At 34.7% G+C, this 24,539-nt stretch overlaps 3 protein-coding genes across 4 annotated transcripts; 1 reads left to right on the plus strand and 2 right to left on the minus strand.

The window, feature by feature from the left end:
* Window positions 1-98: 98 nt before the first annotated feature.
* On the minus strand, window positions 99-5,076 carry LOC105426668 (tRNA endonuclease ANKZF1). 2 transcript variants are annotated; one of them, XM_011637992.2, is made up of 13 exons: window positions 4,779-4,921; window positions 4,503-4,632; window positions 3,417-3,614; window positions 3,042-3,358; window positions 2,745-2,859; window positions 2,527-2,672; window positions 2,220-2,445; window positions 1,887-2,141; window positions 1,556-1,747; window positions 1,129-1,411; window positions 891-1,032; window positions 622-795; window positions 99-527 (listed from the first exon to the last, which is right to left on the minus strand). In XM_011637992.2, exons 2-13 carry the CDS (start codon window positions 4,513-4,515, stop codon window positions 354-356), a joined length of 2,235 nt encoding a protein of 744 aa, XP_011636294.2. In that variant the 5' UTR covers window positions 4,516-4,632; window positions 4,779-4,921; the 3' UTR covers window positions 99-353. The 2 variants fall into 2 exon arrangements, with proteins under 2 accessions (XP_011636294.2, XP_011636292.2); XM_011637990.3 differs by lacking the exon at window positions 4,503-4,632 and having other exon boundaries at window positions 4,779-5,076.
* Window positions 5,077-5,199: 123 nt separating this feature from the next.
* On the minus strand, window positions 5,200-11,230 carry LOC105426670 (uncharacterized). Its single transcript, XM_011637993.3, has 3 exons — window positions 10,829-11,230; window positions 7,413-7,719; window positions 5,200-7,041 (listed from the first exon to the last, which is right to left on the minus strand). The coding sequence occupies exons 1-3, from the start codon at window positions 11,037-11,039 to the stop codon at window positions 6,957-6,959; spliced, it is 603 nt and encodes a 200-aa protein (XP_011636295.2). The 5' UTR covers window positions 11,040-11,230; the 3' UTR covers window positions 5,200-6,956.
* Window positions 11,231-12,069: 839 nt separating this feature from the next.
* Window positions 12,070-24,503, plus strand: Myo31DF (Unconventional myosin ID). Its single transcript, XM_011637994.3, has 15 exons — window positions 12,070-12,370; window positions 18,172-18,278; window positions 18,418-18,613; window positions 18,821-19,040; window positions 19,170-19,382; window positions 19,475-19,678; window positions 19,804-20,002; window positions 20,089-20,258; window positions 20,331-20,591; window positions 20,726-20,970; window positions 21,213-21,375; window positions 21,456-21,788; window positions 21,926-22,116; window positions 22,187-22,435; window positions 22,651-24,503. The coding sequence occupies exons 1-15, from the start codon at window positions 12,282-12,284 to the stop codon at window positions 22,844-22,846; spliced, it is 3,036 nt and encodes a 1,011-aa protein (XP_011636296.2). The 5' UTR covers window positions 12,070-12,281; the 3' UTR covers window positions 22,847-24,503.
* Window positions 24,504-24,539: the final 36 nt, after the last annotated feature.

The raw sequence follows: 24,539 nt of genomic DNA on the forward strand, positions 1-24,539 counted from the left end.
GCGATAACTTTGCATATATTATTCGAATTCTTTGTATCTTACATCATTTTCTCACTGTCAGTTTAATTTCTTCGCTTTTCTGAAAATTAATTAAAAAATTTTCTCGTTTTTAAAATGCGTGAAAATGAACTTTATTATATGTAAAAAAGAATATTCCAAAGAAAATGACGACGGTTGTGAAAATTCTATTCTACATTCCAATAATTACAAGACAAATTCCACAAGAAGCCGTAGATGAATTCGGTATGAGTTGTCTATATAAGTTGTCTGCAAATGCAGCTTCTCTGTAGCCGATGAGCATGATTGAATGAATAATTGGCATAAAAGTTTTCCTAGCTAGACATGATGCACCATCAGATAACATATTTATTGTGAAGACGGTGTTCCTTGAGACATGGCATTGAGCAGAAACGATTGGCGTTGTACTCGAAAGGCACCTTATTAGTCATATCAATAGCGCATTGGAAACATCGCGATATCACAGTGTATCCTGCGCTCAACATCCGGTTCTGCGTGACCAATGCTCTCTATAAAACAAAAAGAAAGAAATAAAATATCAAAATCGACACTAACGGAAGCTGTTAACAAAAGCTATTAAAATGCACTTTCAATGAACTTTACCTTTTCTCCATCGCTGAGATTAAGGAACCTCTGCTTCTCGTTTTCCTCCTGTTTCTTCAATTCAAATTCCTTTCTTTTAACTTTTTCTTTGAAGCGTTTCAACTTTCGTTGCTGTCTTTTCTTCTCTGCTTCCGCTTGCTCAATCTCATCCGAGAGCGGCCCAGGTATTTGAGACTAAGTTGAGTCAGACATTAAAAAATAATATAATTTATAGATTTAATGAAATTTGTTGATAAATATATCAAAATGCAACGTTCCATTAATAATACCTTTTGATAATTAAATTTGTCCGGATTAGCTTCCATAAATCTTCTGAAGGTATTTCTAGTCTTTTTATCATTCGCAGCGGCATAAGGCGTTTGTAATTTTTTATTTTTATTGCAAGGATCAGATCCAATTTCCAGTAATAACCTAAGGACAAATAGAGTTATATAAAATCATCCAAAATTTTATTAAATAGTAAGTTATAATATTTATTCTACAATAAATAAAATATAATGCACTCACCACACTTGTTCGTAATGTCCACCAAGCGCCGCCAAATGCAACATCGTGTTACCGTCCTCATTAGTATCGTTTACCAACTTCGCCACATTGTCCGTGTTCACGAGAGTATTATTGGATATAGCGCAATTATCTATAATATCTTTTTTGTTCTGTTCCTCCTCGCATTCTTTAATTTTAGCTAGCAAGTTATCAATAACCGATGATAATAAGTCATTATCGCCTTGCTTACAGGCAGTCCACAATTTAGTTTTAGCATCGGATAGCACTTCGTTATTTACCGGAGCTAAAAACAATATAGAAAAATCATATTTTTATATTATGTAATTTAAATGGAACATTTTCTTATACTCTTAAATTGTTATAAAAAAATTTCTAGAAATTATAAATTTAATATAGATAATCTATTTTAAAAAAAATTGAGATTTACCATCTTTCTTTACTTTTTTCTTTTGCCGGTGAGCTTTCTTGTTTTTCATGTATCTTGGCACAGTATCTTGAAACGCTTGTAAATTCTCCCTGAATGATGTTTCAAAGTCTTCTTCAATTAAGGAGATGTCTAATGGAAGATTTGTATCCATTTCAGATTCAGAAGATGATTGAGCTAATTTAAGAATAATATCTGTAAAATAAAAAGTCTCTATAATCCAGCATAAATATATAAAATAACATAAATAAAATATTTCTTAATAATAATCACATATATTTAATAAAACTTTGATCGTTTTAAATTTAATTATTTATATTTTAATAATGCGTACCTGGCAGTGGCCGATTCGGACTTTTCCTCGGTTTCGCTCTATCTATGTGCGGACGGGAATTACGATGTTGTTTTTCTGGAGTAGATTGCGCAGGTGCTTTAATCTTATCACTCTCCTGTGGATTACCAGTATTAGAATTATATTTGGTAATTTCTCCCTCGGGTATCTCGCTCATGATCTCTGGTTTTGAGATCTTCTTACGTATGGGCTGTCTTGGAGAATTGGGGAAACAATCCGTGAAATCTGCCGCGGAGCCTTCGTTATAAAAAATAAATCGATTGGTATGATAAATCAATTAAATACGATCACAAAAGTTTATGACCAACTGTTTACCATAAATTTCCATGGTGCTTAATATATCATATACCCTTTTAACTTCTCTAAATGTTGCTCTGCGAGTAGGAAATGGCAGTGGTCTTATTCTAAAATCATTCTTATCTAAGGGAGGATTCTTGCCACCAAAGAGCACTGTGCGATTATGCGGACCGACCGCTCGATACAAAATAGCTGATGAATTATTGATGTGCATTGACCATGACTCCAATATCTCTTGCACATGCTAAAAGAATCAAATTTACAAAATTATATAATTGTTAAAGAATTCATTGATCTCTATGAAATTGAGTAAACTCAAATATACCTGAATAAGCGACGCTTCGTTATATCTCCGTAAACTAGCGCCGGCACTTTTTGCATGATTACCATTCGTACGGGAGCTCTGAGCAAAGCCTTGTTTCGCCCGCACGGTATAAGAATGGAAGGTCTTATGCACGATAGGCTCACCATCTGCGATATACATCAAAGCGAACGGATATAACAATCATGTATACCTACAAAAAACTTATTAAGATACATTACCTTGAAATACAGCAGCGGCAAAGTGTCCACCGCCGACCATGATGACCGTCCACTTAGTCTTTTTCCCACTGTCCAACGCCTGAGTAATCATCTCGCTATCTTTTTCGGGAATGTCCTAAAACGTAAGTGCATATCTCCCGATCTGGCAACTATAGAGCACGCCAAGTGACTCTAACAAAGTAGATTAAGTTTCAAGATAATGCCTCTGTACGCGAGCATATCTTTTAAGCACGCGTAACAGTAACGTAGCGCATGAATCTATTAAACGTCTTTCTAATTGAGGATAATCAAACACACCTTTTTATGATGCAGCAGACACCGGTAGATGCTAAATATGTTGCCATCGTCGTTTTCAAAGAACACCTTGGTATGGCGGCTCGCAACGACTTGCAATTTCCGTTCCTTGGACATCTCCTCGTTGTACTCCGTGTCCGAAATATCAGACTCGATCGTCCTCCCGCGTCTTTCTGACATCTTTTTAGACCTGCCAAGTCCAGTCTTGGTTGCCGGCTCGTTTTTGGTTTGCTCATTAGACGAGGTCCCAGTCTCCGAAGTACCAGCATCGTCCTCGTTCTCGGACTCTACCTCGCTACCGGACAGGCTAGACATGTCGCCTACAAAATTTCCACATGCCTAACTGTTCTTCGCCGTGTACTTCATCTCAGACTGTACCTTCGCCGGCCAACCTATTGAAACTGTCCTCGGTAATGGACTTCAAGCCGTTCAGATGTTGCTTCAAATTATAGCGATGCCAATCTAACTTGTAGTGCAGTCTTTGTTGCGCCTTGTCCTCAAACTCGGTGTTACAGTAGGAACAGCACAGAGAATCAGACACTACCAGTTGACTTAATAGCTGGTCATTATCAGGCACTGCAAAATGGAAAATTCTATATATAGAATATTATTAAACTGTTAGTCATTGTTCAACTGTTAAACATTTCTTTCCTTCCTTCATACAAACTGAAGAAACTGAAGAAATTGGTTTTCCTGATTTCTGAGAATAATAATTTTATCATAAGACAATAATAAACTTTCTATATCAAAGATTGCTCTCTTTGCTCTGATGAAATGAATTCTAATACAAAATGTTATCATTAATAATGTTAATCATAATCAAAGTTGGATAGTAATAACTATAGTTAATCAGTTACAAGTTATGAAGAACTAATTAATTATAACTAATTACTTACAAGTTATGAAGAACTTTTAACTTAATTAATTTCAAATGAGATTAACTTTTAATGTTAATTAATTATACTTTTTAAAACATTCATTTTAACTTCCTTCTCGGAATTAAGATTTTTTTGTTTCATTTCATTTTTTTTTATCGTTTAAAGTAATCTAATTATAATAATCTAATTATAAAAAGTTATAGCATTTTATAATTTAATATAAATGTTTTTTTTAGAATTAGCTTTTAATTTAGCTGAAATTAATTTAATTTTAACATAACTCTCTAAAATTAATTTGCTTAATTTTGATTATGATATAGTAGTAATTTGTAAATCACTATATACATTTTGAAGAAAATATCCCTGAAAACTTCAAAATAATATAATTAAACTTCCCTTAATTTAAGTTTCATTTTTCTACAGTCAAAGGAGACTAGTATAATTAATTTCCTGATTAATAATTAATATTTTTCTGATTGGAGATATGAAAAAATTTTTGTTATAATACTCTAACATATCAATATTTTTTATAAAATTGAATGTCAGCATATAGAATATTAATGTGGAAAAAGATGCTTCTTGTTACATCGTATAATCATGAGAATGTAAGTTCGCTCGATGCCTTTCACTTTTGTCAAACGTCATGTATGTATGTATGTGCTTCAGCCACGTTCTCTAGTTACACCTTCTGCACCTGATCGCACTCCTCCAAACGTCTGTTTCCGGGAAGAAATGTGAAATTAGATGTATTTCACTACTCAATGGAAGAAACACAAACACAGCTTGGAGCCAACAGATAGCTGTCGCCTCCAGACTTTCGGTCGCGAGTTCCTCCGTTCTAATTAAAACACTCGTGGCTCACCATAGGAAGTCGGCGACTGCATGCACCGCGCAACCTTGATCCCTTTGGTGATTCGGTCGAAGTCGTCCGGGTTATGGATCTTGTAGACCTGGTGGTCCGCCGTTGTCCTGGCTTCGGCTTCGGGGGCCGGGCGCACCTCGTTCGCCATCGCCGAGGGTTCGACAAGGACGGTGACTTCCGGAAAATCGACGCGGAAAACAGCGAGGAAATTAAACGGACGGGCGTACTTACTTCTGAGCCCCACGTACGATGCTACACGATGCTACACACCGTGTACTGACCGTTTTGTAATCTTGCGCAAATCGTCGCGCGCCGCCGATTGCATCATCCGCCGCGCAGCGCCAGGGATGTACTACTGTGCGCGAACACGTCGTCGTTGGGCGGGATATTCGAATGAGACAAAACATGTGTGACCCATGGGTGACTTGAACTCGCTTTATTTAGCAGCCTTTCACCACGTGCGCATGAACACAGCGATAGATTTATTTACAAAATACAGCTTATGAATAAGCTCCTTTCTTCTTCTTCTTCTTCTTCTCTTCTAATCCTGTCTATTAGTCTGTCGTTTAAAAAATAAAGACTTTGTAATATTTGTTTTTTATAACATTAACTCTACGATGACTGGAGAGGAAGCTTCTTATGTAATAGACGATCAGGAATGATCACACGATTCTGGTTTTCTCTGAAATATAGCTGTCATTCCTCGCGCTCTCAAATGTTCATGTAATTTTTATAAATATTCATAATTTAATTATCAGTCGTAATTTTATTCGCTCAATATCTACGAGATCAAAGCCGCAATGTACATATTTGCTATATACTTAAATTTATTATTCGTCGAAATGAATTTTAAGTATGGACTTGAAAAATGGAGCAATAAATGAGAAGAACAAACCTCTGGTATCACGGATTATCTTTTTCAATTATATCAATACTGTTATTTACTATTAGTATTTATTTTTTTAAATTACATTATTTATTCAGTTTTTCAGTAATAAATAATTTTAATAATAAATAACTTTTTCAAATGGAAAATAATACATTTTATAGCTTATTTATCGTTCTTTAAACAATAAACAATTTGGTTTATTAATAGGATAAGTTACACTTGTAACCATTTTTATATAATGGCGTTGTACGCCACTACATGTATATTATAATAAACTAATATTGTTTAAAAAACAATAAATAAGTTGCGAAATAAATATATCGCTGACCCCTCTCCACCAAGGTTTCAGCCTCTTCACGTCCATAATACTGTCTCATGCTCTGTTCTTCAAGCTCATGGATTTAAGTCAATGTTGTATAGAATTTGTTATTTTGAATTTAGAATTGATTGGTATTCAAACCCATTGCCTTTCCTACTCTAAATAGTGAACTACAAATTCTGGACAACTAAATTGTAAGCATATGAATACAAATTAATGTGTCTGAGATGCGCGTTCTTCGTGTTTTTCGTCACAACATTCTTGGCGTGCCAGCTATCCAGCAAAGAGATTCCAACAACTTTTTAAAATGTGATGTAACATTCAGAACAATGCGTTAAATATAATAAATATAATGTTACTATGTGCCTCTTTTTTTTCTCTTGACACTTCTGACAATGTCATTTGTCACTTCTTAAGCGCGCAAAAAAAATATATTTTCTTCGTATAATTGTACCTCGCAACACTTATTCTAATTTATTAATAAATATGCCCTTTCATCAGTTAATCGGTCGATCTTAAACGATGGTAATCCAATTTGAAAAGGAGGATACAACCGTCTATTTTTTTGTACTGTGATGATTTTGGTCGACGCGTAACTACTTCAATATTTTTTAGTGCCGTTAGTAATAGCAACTATTAGAATACATAGAAGTAGGACTCTCTTTAATAATAAGGAAATACCTCGTCATAACTTGCATCATGGAAAATTTGCTTCCACGTATTTGATTCGCTTGAAGACAAAGCTATTTGTCAAAAGCGTTGCATAATATCGCAATATGTTAATCAAAAAAAGAGCTACAAAATATAAAGACTCTCTATCGTTATCCTTTCTAATATATCGCATATGAGAGCCACTCATAAATAAACGCAGTGTTATTGACAACACATAAATAGATGCAATAAATAATACTATATTAGCAGACTGGAAAATAGAACCATCTTTCGAATGCCCGATGACGTTTTCGTTTAGTTAAAGGCACATGTAGATGAAACAAAATATTCCATTTAGTATACCGACTAGATAATTCATGTGGATCCCTGATCTCTCGCCTATCCTGAAATATGCGTGAGCGATATTAAATTAAATATAGATTTTTTCAATTAGCGTATTATCATGCTTATTCTAAATGCATAATAAATAAAATATTGTTCATTTTTATATAAATAAAATTTACAAATATATGTAAATTATAAATGTACATACACATATATATATTTTTTTGTAATAAACAATAAAACATAGATTTTTGTATAGACTTTATGTAGAGGTTTGAAGTATTTTTTTAAAAGTACTTAAATATACATATGTTATACAATAAAAAATGTTTTCAAATTGTAAATATTTCACTTTTCAAAGTAAAATACTCATGCGGATTTATTAGATAGATAAATGTACCGTAATAAAAAAGAAATCAAGATTTTATACCTTTGCCTGGAAGGGCTGAAGGGGAATGGTGGATTGACACCGGGTATCCTGCTGTCTTTATAAACGATGAACCAAGTAAAACTTGTTAGCGCAAGTCCACTTATCATCGCTCTCAATAGCCATCCGTATTTTCCATAAAACGTGATCAATCCATTGACGGCTGTTCCCGCATACTGATTACTGGCACTCAAGAGCCCTTCGTTATCCATGTCAAATTTTGATAACATGGATATACTAGGTATCGTTTCGTACATTTGACTGAACATTGGCGAGTATCGATTGCCGATTTGCCATGATAAAGGCCTTCCTGAGGGCAGAGCATGAGAAACTCACATCAACTGCATGAATCGCCAGAAAGAGAGAAAGAGAAAGTCTGCATGAGTCAGTAGCTTTTAAGTCATTTATTTATGAGGAAACAAAAAATATTTGTCATCGTTAAATTCCATTCCAGTCATTTATTTCCAACAAATTTATAATTCTTGTATACCAATGAATAATCTTCTAGCATATCTTAAATAAATTATTTAAGTCTTTGAAATTTCACATAATATTACAATAACACTCTCTTATTAATCAATGATAAAATCATTCGATGTAACTTTCAAATATTTGCAAAAAGAATTAATTTAATTTTTAGTGTTCGATATGTTCTAATTCACAGACAAATTGTCAGTCAACCGCTGTAGCCGAAAGCGTAAGGCGAGAGCTGGCTATTAGAGCGAAATACTTAATGTTGTAGGTTCAAATCTTACTTTTCTTTTCTCCGTTTTTTCAAAATTATTTTTCATATAGATTTATGCAACAAATTTTTAACAAGAAAATTATTATTTTGTAATGCATTCAATCGCTCTATATATATATATATATATATATATATATATATATATAGAACGTGCGTGCGTGTGCGTGCGTGCGCATGTGCGTGTGCATGTGTGTTGCGATGCAACATACTCATGACGTGAAGATAAAATTTAATAAAATAATAATAAGCGCGAAATAAAAAACAAAACCAAGATTAGTTTAAAGATTTCAATTTTGATATTGAGAAGATTAGCAAGAATATAATCGTATCGAAACGCTGATTTCGCTAACGGTATAGCAATCGGCCCGGACTCAGGGAAATAAAACAGTAAAAAGTTAAGTAAAGGCAAATTAGCCGGAACATCGTGTGTAGCGTGACGTACTGTGAATTTATAAAAAGTTGTACACGAGATGTATTCAAATAAAAGATTGATTTATTAAAGAGGCAGCTTTAATAAAAAAAAAAAAGCGTTTAATTTTATGCCTGATCATTTTTGCGGACGACTCCGAGAGCGACACAACAATATTCTGCTTAAGACTTAATAATACTATGGTTAAATGTTACAAAATAGGCTCCTTACTTAGCAATTTCATTTATCATTTGACAAAATTTTTCGTATTGATTGATTATAAGAGGGAAAATTTCTGGAGACTTGAAAGTCATTTCATCATTCTATAACCAATGAACATATTTAAAAAATTCGTCATATGATAAGTGAAATATAAGCTCTCGACTATGATTCGACTAGTTGATTCGTTCTTACAAATCAACATATAACGAAAGCATGGAAAAACTTTATTCTTTTTCTCGCAAATGCTTGAGAGTCACAATGTATTTATCATTGATTAGTGAAAACATATTACTACGATATATATATATATATCAAACTCACTAAATATCTAAGGGATTGAATTTCCATGTAAATTCAATAAATGTATATAATGTAAAGTTTATTCTAAATAAATGTAATTGACTTAATGATTAACTAAACGATAAGATAAAAGATAAGATAAATAAAGATAGGACCGCTTCTTTCTTTTTATTATCCGCTTTCTTTGTTGCCTGTGACAACTACTAGTCAAGCGTGTACTTTTCGAGCGATGACGCGGCCTTGACAAATTCGGTCATGGGCGACATACAAACGCGAGTGTTCGCGAAGAAGGTGGAGAGAATCGAAGGACTTCGCACCAGCCCGCGGAAAGATGTATCTCGTAATAGAAATGGGCCGCGTGCCGTTAAAAATATAACCGAAGAATGCAGGCTGCATATGCGTGACGTGCGCATTTTAACGCGTTTAAATCTCCGTCTCTGGAAAGCGACACGAGAAAGTAATCATCAGATTGTGTTATCTCATCTCTTACAAAACACAAAATATTAATTTGTTATATAAAACGTGTGTGTGTATATATATATATATATATATGTGTGTGTGTGTGTGTGTGTGTGTGTGTGTGTGTGTGTGTGTGTGTGTGTGTGTGTGTGTGTGTGTGTGTAAGAGGAATTAAATACGCTGAAAGAAACTGTTAATCTTTACAAAGAGAACAAATTTTATTGAAATCAGAATAGCGAATAGGAATCGCCCGGTTTTCAATATCCCAGAAATTGGATGGAACATTGATTTGTGTACAATAATACAATGATATAAAATTAATGCCAACAGATACAAGTGATTTTTGTACCGCGTTAGATTTTTGTCCTACAGAAAGCGTCAGCGGTTAACACGTTACATAGAAAAAAAGAATTCAAAAAATACAGATTTGTTGATAATTATTTTGCTAAACAAGAGTCAGTCTTATGTTAGACTCTCTTATCTTACAGAAAGCATCAGCGGTTAATACGTTAATGCTAAATAATTTAAATAATTTATCCACATATCCACATTCAATGACAATAAATAACATAATCAGTATACAAAACAAATAACATAAACAGCTATCCGATTAATCGAAATTAGATCTGTCCCTTTCAGCTACGCTATTTGTTTTCAACTCTCATGTTCTTATGCTAATTATGAGATAATCACGTGCTCATGTTGTGAAAAGTGAAAAGTGAAAAGCGAAACGTAAAAAGCGTAACTGGCGTAAGGGACACATCTAAACAATACAAAAAAAATACAGAAAATACTTAATCGCAGAGATCAATCTATTAGAATTTTCTTGTGGTCTTTTTGACACATTGTAGTGAAAAAAAGAAAAAGAAATAAAAATCTAAGGTACATATATCGACACCGTCGTACATCACCAAGGCTTTCCCGAGACAGATTCGCATTGTCGGCAATCCCGGTTCCAACGTAACCAAAACAAAAACTGCGCGTCTGACAGATCGACACATCCTATCGGTCGACCGGTCGCTACCGTCCGTCGTTCGCGCGACAACGACTCTCCCTCTCGTGGAAGCGATTCAGATCGCCCCTCGGAACGTCCCTTTCAACAGAAGAACAAAACAGAATTGCGTGCGTTTATAATAATGGTCTAACCTCAAACCTGAGCCGCGGACGCACGAACGAACTTTGCATCGTCCGACCTCGCCGGGGCGGAGGAGAGAAAAAAAAGGAGAGAGAGAAAGAGAAAGAGAGAGAGAAAAGAGAAAAACGAAATGATTAGTGTTCGCTTACCATAGTTCACGTATAACTTGCCCAGGACGATGGCGAGCGAGAGAGCGAGGAGCGACAGACTGAACGTCCACTCGGTCATGCGGATCTTCGACCAGAATCTCGCCGGTGTCGCTTTTTGGGTCTCGGCGAGGCTGCCGTTGCCGTTCGTCAGCGACGTCGTGCCGGTCCTCGTCCCGAACATCGTCGTCGTCATCGTCGTTCGCGTCGACATCGCTCGTCGTCGATCGTCGGAGGGACGGGCGCGTACATACGCACACGAGCACGCACGTCCGAATACGCCAGCACAGCTGAGCACCACCGTCTGTGACTTGCAACAGCGTCGATTCCCACCGTAGCTGTAGCTCTCTGTGTGACAGCAGCCACTTCCAAAAATAAAGGTGACAAGCGCGGGTGTGCGCGTGCGCGCATGCGTCGTCCATCTCTCCGCGTGCCAAGGGTGTATGTAGGCATCGTGAAGTCCGTACGTTTTGAGGTTTGTCGGTTGTGTATTTTGAGATGAGATGAAAAAGTGAAGAAACTCACTAGAGTATCTGCAGCTTCATATGTTAAAAATTAATAAATTTCCTCCTTGTAATTTTCACCTCGTTAAAAGTGTGCAATCGATTTTCTGTTTTTCTTTTTTTTTTTTTTAATGAACATACTTCATTTTTCTTCCTTATCTTTTCATGTTTCAAAAAAAAGAGAAAAGATGAATGGTGCAAAAAGTTCAGCTAGAAAGAATAGATCTCGTGCTAGACTTGAGATTGTTAAAGATTCGATCGATCAAATAACCTTGATCCGATTTCCAATTTATTTCCAATTTATGATCGAAAAAATGGTAAAAATATAAAATTTTGCAGATTGTTTTATTATTTCTTCAGCAAAAGTTACAGCACAATTTTTTAAAAGTTTGAAAATTAATTAATTTTTAAATTTACATTGATTTTTACAGAGAAAAGATCGAATATTGCAGCATTATGACACATCATAATATATCATTTAGGATACTTTGTGTTCTGTTTAAAAATTTTTAAATTCCAATCTGCAATTTGCTTTTCTTCTTAAACTTCAATATAAATTTGAGGAGTTCAAAAAACACAGCATAAACAAAGGGAAAGAAGAGAGAAGTCGCCCGCACGGGCATTCCGCTACGTACGGTACTTTTGCACACCGTCATCGACCATTTATAAAGGAGAAAGAGAGAGAGAGAGAGAGAGAGAGAGAGAGAGAGAGAAGGAGAAGAAAGGCAAGAGGCGGGAAGCGGCAGAGGGATGAAGATGACCGCGTTCGCCGCTCGCGCGAGATAGTGAAGTTGGCCGTCGGTGGGACGCGCGCGAGTCAGCCGTCAGTGCGCGCGGATCGGTCGCGCGCGGTGGTAGCATGTGGTGATTGGTCTGCGTGGTTATTTCCCTTTTTTTTCTTTCGAAATTGCGAGCGTCGGCGTGTGTGCCGTGCAGAGTGAACGGACGCGGAGATGGCGAGCCACGACGACGTCGGCGTCGGCGACTTCGTGCTGCTGGACGAAATCACGGTGGACCGCGTGGTCGAGAACCTGAAGACGAGGTGCGTACGCTATCAAGGGCCGCCCGACGACTCGACTCCGAAAACTCGTGGACGCTCTTTGTGACAGGTGGACGGCGGGGAGCGCCGCGCTGGCTCGATCTCCGCTCGGGTCGCCGTTGCGGGCGCGAGAGGGCGTGGCTTGCGCGCCGGCAGGTGGTCGTCCAGGGATAGTAAAAAGGATCTTGCGTTCACCTTCTCGCATTTTCCCAACTTGAAAGCTTGAATAGGAAACGTGGTTCTTGAGGATTCGGAGGAACTATAAATAGTTATGAAATTATGTATACGAAACGCTATCAATATTTTCCGTATCTTTCAGGAATGTGTTCAGGAATGTGTGATTATACGCTTCAATTGAGTTTATATTTGAGTTAATGGTGTGAGGTAATATCTTGGAATGACTTCATATCTCAAGAGATAAGAGTAGAAAATGCAGATATATCTGGATTCTTTTCCGTTACCCTTTCTTTCAACTTTTGAGTGTTATAAGATCCTAATGTATCTTGAACTTGACCTGCTGACGGTGACAATCGTTCGAGAAAATATCCGAGGTCGTTTTCATCGGATAGTCTTGGCCAATTAATTTTGGCAATGATAGTCTGTGTTTTTTGTTGGATTGGGTGCATGAGGCATTTTTTAGCCTGCTGCAGCTAAAAACGAAGGAAATGCGAAATCTCCAGTTGCTCCGTTATAATCTTTGCATTCTCAAATATTTTTGTAGAAAATAAATAAAATTATTAATATACAATAATTAATTAATTGTATGTTAATATTTTGGAAGATGTGTCTAGAATTCAAGACAAAAATAGAAACAGTGTGTAAAAACAGATTATTTAGGTTTAGTTTCAAGTCATGATAATCTAAAAGAAATACAATGAATTATAATGAATTGATCGAAATGCTAGGAAAAAACAGAACAATCTGTTTTTAATATAATAGTCTTAATATCTACTAATACATTTTTAAATTAAACATTTTGAAATCAAACATTTTGATTATATTTTCTTTGATGTATTATGAAAAAAAAGTAATTGATGACACAATTTATTCTAATTTGATCATTTTCAAGCACAACCCGGCATAATTTTGCTGAAATTAAACATTTGTCCAAATACAGACTTAAAAATAATTTTCTTTTTTTTGGGGGCCATCAAAATTCTTATGTAGGACATTAAACATGATAATAATATTGCAACATTTTTTTATTTTATCTTAATAACCAATAACATAATTATTTTTTTATATTAATTTCTATATAATTATTTTGATAGCCTAACAAAATTATTTTCAGATTTGTTTCTTTTCAAACTTTTAGATACTTCAGCAAAACTGTCTTTTCGTACGTGTCTCGTATTTTCGCGTGACGACCGCAGCTTTTCTCAGAACACCAGTTCCAAACGCCAATTATAATTAATTTTTCTGCGTACGTTATAGGCGAGGTTGTAATCTAGGAAATAGATAGCGAATTGCGTTAGTCTGCAGTTGCAGTTAGGTTCTAGATGACAGCAACAAGGTGCGATCATCGTTAATCGATGTTAACCACAGTTAATTTCCCTTCCTCTTCTTCTTTAACCTGAAACCACAATCTAAAATTAAATAGATTCAAAATTAATTTAGTTAACCGAATCGTTGTAATTCGGTCAAATCAGCACTGCAAACGGTCGTAAACTCATCTTTCTCTTTCGCAGAGTTGAGTTTCAAATCGACTCTCTCCGAGCGAAAATTTAACGTCCAGACGCTGTAAAGTTATTTGGTCTTTGTTAAGTTGAATTTTAAATGGATAAATTGAAATTATTAATTAATTCTCAATTTCCATTTGAATTTCTTCATATAAATATTTACTCTATTTTCTATAATCGACAACTTATCCTTTGATTGTTCTTAAAAAAAAAGTAAGCGAATTGGCTGGTACACAAATAAAAATGTAACGCGTTACGCGGCTAAGAAAAAAAAAAAAAAAAAAAAAAATACGAAGAAAATAATTGCCGCGTGTCGCGACTGAAAGGGAACCCACGTCAGGGGAACCTCGTTTCGTTCGGCTGTATCATCTGTATCGCGGATCGTGGAATTGAATATCACACCGCGAGCAAGAAATATTCCGCGTGTGACGGAAGCGGCGATACCTGTTGCACGATTAGTGTCGATCCACAGGTGATTTAAGCTTTAAGAAGTAAGAAATTGACTAATTATAATCGAATATGAAAAGAATAATCGACTATGATTGGTCAATTTCTTACGACTTAAAGATTAAATACTTATTGTGGACCGACATTTACGCGGGCATATCGTTTTGCGGATAAAGAGCGCGCGTTGCGTGCATCCGCCGCCGCCGCCGAGTCACACGCACGCAGAGACCGGAGACGAATGGCACGGTTTAAGATAAAGCGACCACCTAATTCGTATATCCTCGTTACAAGGCACTAAAGCCTAAAAGAGATTTTCGAGATAACGGCCCGAAGGAGAATTTTTTTCTTTATCTAATTTTTCTAAACGGTAAAATCTATCGAATTCAGTGCCAAATAGAGAAAAAGAAAAAGAAAAAAAAAAAAAAGAAAAAAATTCGTAATATCAGGAAAATATCAAAATCAGTCAGAGATTCAATATCTGATATCTGTAAACGTTATTTGTTTAGTACTTGTAAAATTATCGTGTTTTTCTCACAATTATAAGCCAGCCAGTACGAGAGAGTCTGGAGATAGGAGTTATATTTTCTTCTAGTTTTATATAAAATAATGTATATACTATGGATTGGGATTTAATTTGATTCGCTTGAAAGGTTAATAATACACGATGCATGATGCATTTCTTGGAAGGTTGTATATTCATGAGTGAGGATGAATTACGCGCTCTGATTCATCATGCCGACGCTGTTCTCCAGACGCATATTACGCGAGATCTCGAATAGATCTGCACATTGAATTACAAGCGCAGAAGGGGCGCGTTAATTAGGTGGAAATATCTAATTGGATAAGTACTCAATTAAGAATCAATCGCTTGGATGAATATATCCTTATTAAATAGACATTGGATTAGACAATAAAATCAAATTATTTAAAAATAACTAAATTACATGAACATATGTAATAAAGGCATTTCTCGATCAAGACCGAATCTTACCTAAATAAACTTTAACGAATTATTAGTACGTAATAATTTTTTTAACTTATTTAAGTTAATAGCGTTTGCATTTATTCTTGCATTTATTTATATAAATATTTATTTATATAATTTAAAATAAAAATAAAAAATTATTAGACCGAAAATCCTGCTTCACCGAGTAACATCTACACTGAGAAAAGAATGCCGTTGAATCAGCAGCATTAGTCTAATTGGAAATAATTTCGTTAATTCAATGACATTATTAATGAAACAGTATGTGATGCTGTTTTAATCAAGATTTTTGTTTCTAATTAAATAATTAAAAATTTAGAATTTATATAATATAAATTAAAAAGATTAGGCAGTGAGATCCAGCTTTGAGAAATACTTTTATTTTTTTAATTATTAACGCTCTTCTGCGTTTAACATCTCACATCTTTAGTCTCTGTATATATTTATTTATATATAAAAATATTTAATATAAGATATCTAATTTCAAGCAATAGAGAATTGTAGATTTCAATTATATTTTATAAGAAATCCGATTAATTCAAACCTTAATTATGGGAAGCAAATAGTAAAGAGTAAAACAAAACTTTCTTTTTCAAATTGCTAGAATATCAGTAAATTATTAAGCATTATCTTGTAGTGCTATTATCGAGCTTGGCTAGAAAGTATCTTCTGACAGGAAACTTATTACATCAATTTCATTTTGTGCCGCGATTGCAGACTAGCTCCATATCTTTCCGAACTGCTTTGATATCTCATATTAGTTCACTTCCGAGCTAGAACTCAAACGAGTTTGCCCGACATTTTTTCCTCCACGCTTCGATAAAATCATTGGCACTACCCCGACCGTTCGCCGGGGTAAATTCCAACTTTCACGAGAAATAAGCGGAAAGAACGTATCGAGAAATTATAGTGAAGGTCTTACCTTTATTTGACATTAAACACAACTGTTTGATAAGGAGTGATGATAAAAGAATTTTCTCTTTTTTTTTTTAGAGCTTTTATGAAATGAGTTAATGTAAAACGCAATTATTTCCTTGGTGGTAGATTCAACAGCTTCACAAGGAGAAGGAACTATAAGTCTCTAAAATAATTTTATATATATAATTACATAATAAAATAAATAAATATAATAAAAATATAATATAATTAAAAATAAATATATAATAAATAACATATATAATAAAAATAATTTTATATATATAATAATAACGCAGAAAGGCTATATTTGAAGAAGGAATCTTATCTGACGTGATACGTCATACGAATCGACGAAAATAAAAAATCTCGACCTATATATCAGATTCGATTGTGGATAATCCATTCGTATATCTAATTTTGAGCCGTCCAAAAATTCAGCTGTGATGAATTGAAAATACAATAACATAAATCTTGCTGCAGATAGATAAAGAGATTTCCTTCTTTCTTCTAATGTCTTTCTGCATTGTTATAATTACCAATTATTTTAATGTAATATATATATATATATATATATATATTACATAAAATAATTGGTAATTATAACGGAACGGGAAAGCTATATATTTGAAGGAGTCTCCTTATATGAATCGAGGTTTTTTTTTATTTTCGTCGATTCATATGGTCACGTCAGATGAAGATTTCGTGTCGCCAACGCGAGACGAGAGGCACACGAGGGCAAGCTCGTTTAGCGGTAAACGCGCGACGAACGAATATGAGCGTTCGACGACGTGTATCCGAGGATACGCGTAACAAACGTATGCGGCTCGCGTAATCCTTATCGGGGCTCATGTCGACGATGAGTCATCCTCGTCGTCCTCAAGCCGTCGCATAGTTTTCGAATCGTGCTCGCGTCATTCTTGCGAGACTCGGTCTAATAATGGTCGATGACTAATTATATCAATTATCGGCAAAATGTGCATATATTAAATGCTAGTAAAGATAATTAACGAATGATAATTAATAATATCGTGACCTTTAATCTTTTTTTGTAAAAAATAAAATTGTTCATTAATTTTAGTTAGTTTCTTTCGTTAGTTTTCTTTCATGAAATTAATACTTTGTATTAAAAAAGTATTAGTTCAATTTAATTAATTCAATTCAATTCAATAAATAAGTCGATTGATTTGAACAGCGCTTTTATTTGAATTCGTGTTTCTAGAGTTTGCCAAAACTTTTTTTAAATCGAATGTAGGAATTAAGATAAGCATTGAAATGTTTCTGTATGTTGAATATATATATATATATATATATATATATATATATATATATATATATTTAAAATTTTTCCACTGCTGATGGAAGAGTAATTATTTGTAACGCGTACTAACGAGTACGCAATTGTCGAAGTAAGGACAAGTGAATCATTATTCTCAGATAATCTTAAAGTCAATCTCTTGTAAAAGCGATAATACAAATATTTATCTTTTGTCTTCGTGTTATCGGTTATCTATAGTTGCCACGAAAACTGTAACGGACAATTCCCTGATTTGAAGAAAGTATATCTTTATCAAATCGTGCGATTTGCGCGCAAAAAATATAAGCATATATTCATATTGCTTCGATTTTCTGACAATTACTATCAAGAGAAAAATTTTAATAACAAAATTTATCTGGGATGTTTTATTTTTTTTTTACCGCTTTGATAAATTCGAGTTTTCATTTGCTTTTTCAATCTTTTTTTTTTTTTTCATATATATCTCATTACCATGTTGTAGATTTAACGGGGGCAAGATTTACACATACATCGGTGAAGTCTGCGTAAGCGTGAACCCTTACAGAAGCACCAACATTTACGATGCGAACCACATTAACCAATACAAAGGTACGATGAAGCCACATGTATCAAAAAAATAAATACACATACAAAACAATTTTACTGTAGGATCTAAAAATTTAGTCGAATGCAAATCTGAAAAATAACGCGTATTTTTAGTGTTTCCCATTTTTAAAATTGCTTACAGGGAGAGAGATGTTTGAGAATCCGCCGCACATCTTCGCGATCGCGGATGCGGTGTATAAAGAGATGAAGCAACAGGGCAGAAATACTTGCATAGTGATAAGCGGCGAATCAGGTTCTGGCAAGACGGAAGCTAGCAAAATCATCATGAAATATATCGCCGCTGTGACCAATCTGAGCGGCCAGCAGGAAATCGAGAGGTATGAATATTATCGTCTAGAAGCGAATGGCAATTATACTCAACTTTTCTTATCTAATCAGTCCGGTGCAAACCTCTGTAGGCGATAAGATTAAATCTAGAAAAATCTGGACGGACGATCAAAGATTAATCGGTTGCATAATGCTTAACGCAAAATAAAAGATTCCGCCGAGAGTACCGAGGGTATTTATATATAAACAATTTTCAGGGTGAAGAACATTCTTATCCAATCGAACTCGATACTGGAGGCATTCGGCAACGCCAAGACGAATCGCAACGACAATTCGTCGCGTTTCGGAAAGTATATGGACATCAATTTTGATTTCAAGGGAGATCCCATCGGCGGTCATGTGACCAATTACCTTCTCGAGAAGTCCCGGGTGGTCTATCAGCAAAAAGGGGAACGCAACTTTCACTGCTTCTATCAGGTTTCCGTTCGCTCGCATTCGCTAATTTCATGCCTGAAACTTCCTGTTCGCGCGATTGGAAATTAGGAGCACGAATCGCTTATGCATGTACGAAATATATGCCAAGACAAATAATTTATTACTTTTTAGTTACTGAACGGCTGCAGCGAAGCAGAATTGAATAAACTACGTTTGGTCCGCGACCCGGCCGCTTATTATTTCATTGGCAATGGAAGCAACAACAAAACAGCTACCTCCGATAGAAGCGATTACAAAACCGTCTGCACCGCCATGAACATTCTCGGGTTCTCCGCGAATGAAACGCAGACCATATGGAATATTGTCGCTGGTGTTCTACATTTGGTAATTAAAAAAGTGGAACTTTTCTGAATGCTTCTCGCATCTTTCAATAATTGTACGTGCATGATTTATTATTTTTGTTTATTACGTTTTAGGGCAACATCACTTTTAGACTGGATGATGACAAACTTTTAATCGAAAATAATAGTGCTTTAAATGACACCGCTAATCTATTTTCCATCAATTCGAAAGATCTGAGCACTGCTCTCTCGCAAAGAATCATAGCGGCTGGTGGAGAAGTCATGCAAAAGACTCATACTTTGATAGAAGCCGAGTACGGCCGAGATGCGTTAGCAAAGGTACCTTCAGCGCGCACTATTTGTTTAACTTATTATGGAATTTTTATTTTATTTAATTGGTATATTAACCTATGCCAATATATTAATTATTGACATATTGATAAAGATTTTTATAAATCTTTCAGGCTGTGTATGAACGACTGTTCACTTGGATAGTGTCGCGTGTCAATGGATCGATCAATGTAAATATCAGCGACAGTGTAAGGAGATATGGAACAGTAATTGGTGTGCTCGACATCTATGGTTTTGAAATTTTTGATATGAATAGCTTCGAGCAGTTTTGCATCAATTATTGCAACGAAAAATTGCAACAACTTTTTATCGGTGAGCATAACGCTTAAGATGCGCGAGAGCATTTCGCGTTGATAGATATAAAGCTCTTAATTATAATTGTGAACATTTTGTTGCAGAATTGGTTTTAAAACAAGAGCAAGAGGAGTACCAGAAGGAAGGGATAGCTTGGCAAAATATTGAATACTTTAACAATCAAGTTATTTGCGATTTAGTCGAACAAGCTCACAAAGGAATTATAGCAATCATGGATGAGGCTTGTCTCAACGTTGGGAAGGTTACCGATGAGGTAGTTAGAAGATTTAAAGTTTTAATTCTTGGGAAGATTCGTGCGGAGAATAAAAATATTTCTTTCTTTTAGATGCTTCTCGATGCGATGGACAAGAAGTTGGTGGACCATAAACATTATAGCTCCCGACAATTAAAACCGATGGATAAAGAACTGCAACACAGAATACAATTCAAGATCAAGCACTATGCCGGCGATGTGATTTACACTATTAATGGTTTTCTTGATAAGAACAAAGACACACTCTTTCAAGATTTCAAACGTCTGCTCTATCAAAGCAGTAATTCCATAATTAGGGAAATGTGGCCTGAAGGTGCCCAGAATATTTTAAAGGTACAAAAATAGTCGGTCGCCTATATATTGAACCACATTACAATCGCAATGTTTAAATTTAAATATAGCTACAGACTTTTTATGTATTTTAACCTGAATTATACTTAACTAAATCTGTTCATTATTTTCTCTAGACAACAAAAAGACCTTTAACCGCTGGTACATTGTTTCGCAACTCTATGATCGCGCTAGTGAAAAATTTAGCGAGTAAGGAGCCATTTTATGTGAGGTGTATAAAACCTAACGAAGTTAAATCTCCTGTCGTGTTCGACGATGAAAGAGTAAATCATCAAGTGAGATATTTGGGACTTATAGAAAATATTTTGGTGAGGCGGGCTGGTTTTGTTTATAGACAACGATATGATAGATTTTTGAAAAGGTATTGAATCTGTTAAAATATAAAATTAGATAACAGTTTAAATGATAATGTTGATAATTATTTGAATAAAAACAAAAGCAATTAAAAATAAAATAAATTAAAAAAACATTTAGAGAGATAAATAATGAAAATTGAATATTTTAAGTTAAATGAATTACTTTCTTAAACAATGATTCGTTAAACTGTATTAAATGTTCGAAATGCAATTATGGAGAAATAATAATGATATTAATTGTTCGTAGGTACAAAATGATATCACAGTATACATGGCCGAATTTCCGAGGCAACAGTGATAAGGATGGCGTACGCACATTGATGGATGAAAAGGGTTTCTCGGACGATGTTAAATATGGTCACACAAAAATATTCATTCGCTCACCGCAAACGTTACTTGCGTTGGAAAAGGTTAATTGGCTCAATTTAATCTTATAAATCATTAGCGACATATTAGCAAACATCAATTGAATTAATTATTTCATTCACAGGCACGCAGCGACTTAATACCAGGTGTCGTAATTCTCCTGCAGAAACAATGGCGAGGCTATCTCTGCCGTCAGAAGTACAAGAAGATGAAGGCCGCGTTAGTTTTGATGGAGCATTACAGGAGATACAGACGGCGTGTCTACATTAAAGAACTCGAACGGATATTTAGAGGCGCCAAGAATATGCGGAATTACGGCAAACATTTACCGTGGCCGCGCGAAAATTTCGCTGTGAGACACGTAGTGCCTGCCTTGAAGAATATGTATGCAAGATGGTGGGCGTGGATGGTGCTTCGAGTTATTCCTCGGGAGGATTGGCCGCAACTTCGATTAAAGGCACGCGCTTATGATAATCTTTTTATCTCTATCTTTTTGTTTTATCTTTATTAAGATGCAACTTCGAAGTTAATCTTTGCCAATTAAGAGAAATAGATAACAGTGTAATCTTGTTCTCGTATTAATTTAATTTACAGATGGCGGCGGGCGCTGTGTTACGTTCGAAACGATCTTACTGGGGTCAGGATCGTCGTTGGGAAGGAAACTATTTGTCTAAGCCGGATGAGAATTCTCAAAGCGACATTTTCAATTCATCGATAAATAATTTACGAAACACCGATCACTTCAAGACCGTCTTGTTCAGCGCGTTTATTAGGAAGACCAATAGGTTTTTTCATGTCGTCAATAATCTCGTCGTTCGCGTGATTGATAATATATTAATCTGACAAATTACATAGGTTCAACAAATCGGCGGATCGCGTTTTGGTGGTGACAGAACATTCTGTATACAAGCTGGACGGCGTCAAGTTTAAAAACATGAGGAAAGGTATGCCGATAGCAGAGATCACCGGTTTAAGCGTTTCACCCGGAAACGATCAACTTATCACGATTCACTCGAATCGCGGGAATGATTTCATTCTATCAATCATTGCCAAGGACGACAGGATCGGAGAATTGGTCGGCATACTTAGCAACCGGTACTACCAGTAAGTCGCTAAATATTTATAAAATTCAATAACATATGAATACATTTTCTAAATATGTATAACGTATGAACGTATTATACTTATTCAAAAACTTTCATGATCTCCGAAAACTTTTGTTAAACAGTTCGAGCGAATTTCAGAATATATATCTTTTATTTAATTGCAATCTTATTTGAAAGATTTTAATGATGAAATTTCTCTTTTTTTTCTTGTAGATTACGTGGCACCGATCTGCATGTTACAGTGGATGTGAAGTTCAAGTGCATGCTGGGTAACAAAAGTAAATTGCTCCGCATCGAGGTGATACCTGATGTGATCGAGCCCACATTTAAGAAGGACGGTAATCAAATCGTCTATGCCATCCCACCATCGGTAGGCATCATCGACGATGGTGCTAATATAAGACAATAGATTCGCATTGTTACGAAGTCATAATCGAGACCTGTATCATAATTAAAAAAAGCATCGAGTATATTTTTTTAACAATAGGCTGTAATTAACATGCCGTATTTATACGGGAAGTTATTCAACAATTCCGTAAGATAATATCTACACACAGATATTATCTTACGGATCACATTTAAAAAGATTTTCTAATTAGATTGATTGATTTTTTCCGGAATATTAATCGCGTTGCCACGAATATCTGCAAATTTTACTGTAACGAAAGTCCGATCAATGTCTATATTTGTTGCACGATTCAATGTTCAAATTGATTAATATTCCAGTTTTTGTTACATTATGATATATTATATAAATGATATTGATATATATTATTACAGACATTGGCCGGAAATTCAAGCATAAGATGTCTTTCTGTGAACAAATTTTAGCAGGAGTTATAATCACATTTTAGCGAAGATCGTTTTATTAATTTTCTTATAATATTATAATGTTAAACAGCATTATAATTTCTAACATTCTTCATGGCATTTACTTTTCTCTTTTTTTTCAACGATTTCGACGCTCGAGCAAAGAAACGTTTTTATTATTTTTCGAAGAGTAAATGGTAAAAAATTTAAAATCTCATCACACAAACACAATTACCTATATAATAAATAAATATACTTCTACGTTGAAAGTATGTAAAAAAAGAAAAGATGTTGCAGTACAAGTTAATTATGTACATGTCACATATGTTATTTGCGTTACGAAAAGTATGAAAAACTTGATGGATCTTTTCGTGTTGATACCAAGTATCACGCACACGATACATTTTTTCTGTAAATACTCTCTATATAGTGTATTATAAATATTAGTTTGTAATGCGCGGCGTCAGAGAAGATAAGACGTGTAGTCCATGAAAGTAGGTTTCACTGAAGTATAATAGCGAACGCATAATTTATACGAAATAACTTAAACATTACTCATGGAAAGTCACAGTCATTTTTTTTCTATTTTTCTTGGAGAAAAGTACTGCTGATATTACGATGATTATTACAGAACAGAATGTTATTATAGAATGTTTTTCAAGAATTCCAACGTGCTCTAAGCTTGTGGCCTTCTACTTACTATCAGATTGACATATTTTTTAAAGCTTTACAAAAATGTGTAAATACAAAAAGTATGACAAAACAAAAAATTAATATATACATATAACTATAAAACCAGTGTGACAAAAGAAAATATATATGTAACTATATACCTATAGTGCCTGCTGAATCGATACAAAAAAATATAATGAAAGTTAAATGCTTCTCCAAAGAAAATTTTGGATCTTTCCATGTACTTAGATTTAGAGACTGTGTAGGAATATATATATATATATATATATATAAATGTATGATCAAGATTAATCAAAACATATATTATTTTACGATTATTTTAATGTTACTTCGATTAATGTACGAAGGAACTTGTTATACATTGCCATAAAATCCGTTAATAATCTGGTACTTATGCATTTACAAAGCTTTCATTGAAGATGAGACAATTTACTCTTTTTTGAGTTTATGTATATTTATAGAACAATTTGTTATTTCAATTGGCAATTGTGATTGCGACGCGCTTTGAAACACATTGAAGAATGTGCCATTGTTAGAAAATAAAGTGAAATTTTCGTCTTGTACTTGGGTCTTATTTTTTTCATTCCTAATGATGTGAA

The sequence above is a fragment of the Pogonomyrmex barbatus genome, unplaced genomic scaffold (assembly GCF_055798465.1).
Source record: "Pogonomyrmex barbatus isolate J1 unplaced genomic scaffold, ASM5579846v1 scaffold11, whole genome shotgun sequence".
NCBI lineage: Eukaryota > Metazoa > Arthropoda > Insecta > Hymenoptera > Formicidae > Pogonomyrmex > Pogonomyrmex barbatus.

Coding starts and splice junctions, on each gene's coding strand:
- LOC105426668 (XM_011637990.3), bottom strand. CDS start 4,926: ATGGCGAACGAGGTGCGCCCGGCCCCCGAAGCCGAAGCCAGGACAACG. Junction 2,446..2,526: donor ACGAAGCGTCGCTTATTCAG/GTATATTTGAGT, acceptor TGATTCTTTTAG/CATGTGCAAGAGATATTGGA. Junction 2,142..2,219: donor AAGCACCATGGAAATTTATG/GTAAACAGTTGG, acceptor TTTATAACGAAG/GCTCCGCGGCAGATTTCACG.
- LOC105426670 (XM_011637993.3), bottom strand. CDS start 11,039: ATGTCGACGCGAACGACGATGACGACGACGATGTTCGGGACGAGGACC. Junction 7,720..10,828: donor CAAGTTATACGTGAACTATG/GTAAGCGAACAC, acceptor CTCTGCCCTCAG/GAAGGCCTTTATCATGGCAA. Junction 7,042..7,412: donor TTCAGCCCTTCCAGGCAAAG/GTATAAAATCTT, acceptor CGCATATTTCAG/GATAGGCGAGAGATCAGGGA.
- Myo31DF (XM_011637994.3), top strand. CDS start 12,282: ATGGCGAGCCACGACGACGTCGGCGTCGGCGACTTCGTGCTGCTGGAC. Junction 18,614..18,820: donor GGCCAGCAGGAAATCGAGAG/GTATGAATATTA, acceptor AACAATTTTCAG/GGTGAAGAACATTCTTATCC. Junction 22,436..22,650: donor CTTAGCAACCGGTACTACCA/GTAAGTCGCTAA, acceptor TTTTTCTTGTAG/ATTACGTGGCACCGATCTGC.